The sequence below is a fragment of the Antrostomus carolinensis genome, unplaced genomic scaffold, assembly GCF_000700745.2.
Source record: "Antrostomus carolinensis isolate BGI_N321 unplaced genomic scaffold, ASM70074v2 scaffold40510, whole genome shotgun sequence".
Classification (NCBI taxonomy): Eukaryota; Metazoa; Chordata; class Aves; order Caprimulgiformes; family Caprimulgidae; genus Antrostomus; species Antrostomus carolinensis.
In genome coordinates, this window is record NW_010291358.1 from 1 (window position 1) to 2755 (window position 2755).

Below are 2755 nucleotides of genomic sequence, written 5' to 3' on the forward strand. Positions count from 1 at the left end.
GGTTTCTAAGGGCTGGCTGTACCTCATTTGTATTTTGTGGGGTTTTTGTGGGGGGTTTTTTTATAAGCACGTCTTCAGGCTTTGAAGAGCTGCCCTGTGTTTGCTGAACTGTGGTTCCTCCAAGGTTGTCGTTGTTTGCGTTTCGGGAGGGCAGATGGTGGCCTTGCAGGAAGGTGCGCAGGTCGCGTTGGAGGAGGGCTCTGGGTCGGTTGGCTTTGGGCTCTGGGTCGGTTGGCTTTGACTTCTTTCCAGTATAGGTTAGTTTTTCTCCGGTGTCTCTGATGCCAGAACAAGGCCCCAGAATGAACGGTTTCTCTCTGGGCGAGCTCTGCTGGCTGTTCTGCTGCCCACCTTGCCCCAGCCGCATCGCTGCCAAGCTGGCCTTCCTGCCCCCGGAGCCCACCTACACCGTGCTGCAGCCCGAGCAGCAGCAGGAGGCTGGGGCGGCAGCCGGGGCTGGGACCCCCACGGGATCAGGCACCTGCAGCCTGCACTTGAGCGAGCGGGCGGACTGGCAGTATTCGCAGCGGGAACTGGATGCCGTGGAAGTGTTCTTCTCCCGCACGGCTCGAGATAACAGGCTGGGCTGCATGTTCGTACGTTGTGCCCCAACCGGCCGGTACACGCTGCTCTTCTCGCATGGTAATGCTGTGGACCTGGGCCAGATGTGCAGCTTCTATATTGGCCTTGGCTCCCGCATCAACTGCAACGTCTTCTCTTACGACTACTCTGGCTATGGGGTGAGCACCGGCAAGCCCTCTGAGAAAAACCTGTACGCAGACATCGATGCAGCCTGGCAGGCCCTCAGGACAAGGTAAATGGGTATTGGGGACAAGGTATTTCTGTATCTCTGTTTAATCCTAATAAGTCCAGTGTCTGCACAATTAACCTGCTGAGAGGTGGAGGGGAAGGGTTTGTAGATGGTTTCACTTATTTCGATGGCTTCACCACATGTTCCATCAACAGCTACAGTGGGATTTGCTGGATGGCTTCATTTGTTAAAAGGATGTATAAATCTTCATCCTTGGGCTTTTTTCTAGATTCAGGGATTCAGTCAACTCTACCATTACAGATCTCCATCTTGAACAGGGTATATTGCGCTGTTTGCAGTTTGAACTTGCAGGATGGGAAAAACCCGTTTTGTTCAAGACTTGCCTACCACTGTCTATGCTTAGGGGTTACCCAGTTGAGCCAAAACTTTGTCTACGTTTGACAGTAGCACTTACCAAGAAGCTGCTGGTGTTCCGTGGTGCATCTAGGGTTTCACGCAAGCTCGTGCGACTCTTTTGGCAACCAAAAAACTGGTATCAAATTGGGTAGGGTAGCAGGATGGAAGGAGAAAGTGTTGACAGGTGAAAGTAGAGCTGAGGATTCTGCCAGGAGGAGATGCCAAAGTAGGTGGCATCCAATGGAGCAGCAGTGAGAAGACTCTGGCAAGGCAGCATGGCCAGTAGGAACAAGGAGACCTTGGCTTCTAGGAAATCCTGGGCAGAGCTGCTGCCTCTGGCTCCTTATTATGACTGATTGCCATCCTTGGACTTCTGTTTCTTCTTCTGTCCATAGAAACCATGAGCTCTGTTTGCTGTTGCATAAGTGGTTCTTAAAGTAGGACCTCACAGAACATATCCTGAAAGAGAGAGCTTTAAAAAGCTTCAGTTGTTGCAGTAGAGTAAGAGAAAAGAACTATGAATGTTTTCTGTTCTTAGCTCTGGGGTTGTGTAGATGAATTTGGCTTACATGAAGTGAGTATGTAATGTCTATCTTAGGGATATGTGCCAGCTTCGAAAATAGTGACAGGAGTTGTTACTAATTTTGATAATTGGCTTTTCAAGGATCCAGGGATTGGTCGGTTGTGGAATCCAAACAGCTTTTGACATTGGTCTGCCCAAGTCAAGTTAAGAGCATGGGGGAGAAAGGTGTAAGGAGGCACCTTCCTGGTCTAGAGGAAGGTGTCCCTGCTCATGGCAGGGGGGTTGGAACTAGATGATCTTTAAGGGCCCTTCCAACCCAAACCATTCTATGATTCTATGTGTTCTGACTGTTTGGTGGGTAAACCAGATTCTGTGTTCATTTTCCTGGACGCCGTCTCAAAAAAGGAAAAAAAAAAACCTCAATAATTTTGATATTCTGTATGCTGAATAAATTAATAAATGCCATTATTATGCATATAGGTGATGTAAATAAGGTTTAAGGGAAGAAAGGTTCTGTGTCTAAGCCAAGCCTAATTAATGCTTGTCATTCAGTTGCTGTGTTTTCTCTGTTTCACTTAGTGTTTGGTTGATGACATTTTTTTATGAAAGCCTTCTAGAACTCTGGAAAAGTGCTTTCACATCTGCCTGGAAGTGCTTCTGTCTTGACAGGCATTTAGTACGTGTTTAAGATCTACATAGATCCAGAAACAAGGGGTTCCTTCACTTAAGCCTTTTGAGAAGCCTGACCCGGTAGGTAGGTGATGCCAACATGTGTGTAGATTGCTCTGAGAGCACGAAGCTCCTTCTATTAAAGCGTGACTGGAGAAGTTTATAGTTCAATATTGGAGTCCTTTCTGTGGTTTATACAAGATGTAGGTTCTGCTTTCTTCCTGAAATTAAGGGGTTGAAATTTGCCAACTCTTGCTTTTCATGTTTATAAATCCCATATCTTAGTGCTACCTTGAGAATACCGTTAGAGTAGTTGTGTTATCATTGATTAGATTTATCATTGTAGTTGTGTTATCATTAGGTTATCATTGATTAGATCCCGCTGGAGAGATGGG

General features: G+C 47.0%; 1 protein-coding gene across 1 annotated transcript; it reads left to right on the plus strand.

The window, feature by feature from the left end:
- Window positions 1-261: 261 nt before the first annotated feature.
- LOC104518149 (alpha/beta hydrolase domain-containing protein 17C) lies at window positions 262-818 on the plus strand. Its single transcript, XM_010176084.1, has one exon. It carries the CDS (start codon window positions 282-284, stop codon window positions 816-818), a length of 537 nt encoding a protein of 178 aa, XP_010174386.1. The 5' UTR covers window positions 262-281.
- The last annotated feature ends 1937 nt before the right edge of the window (window positions 819-2755 follow it).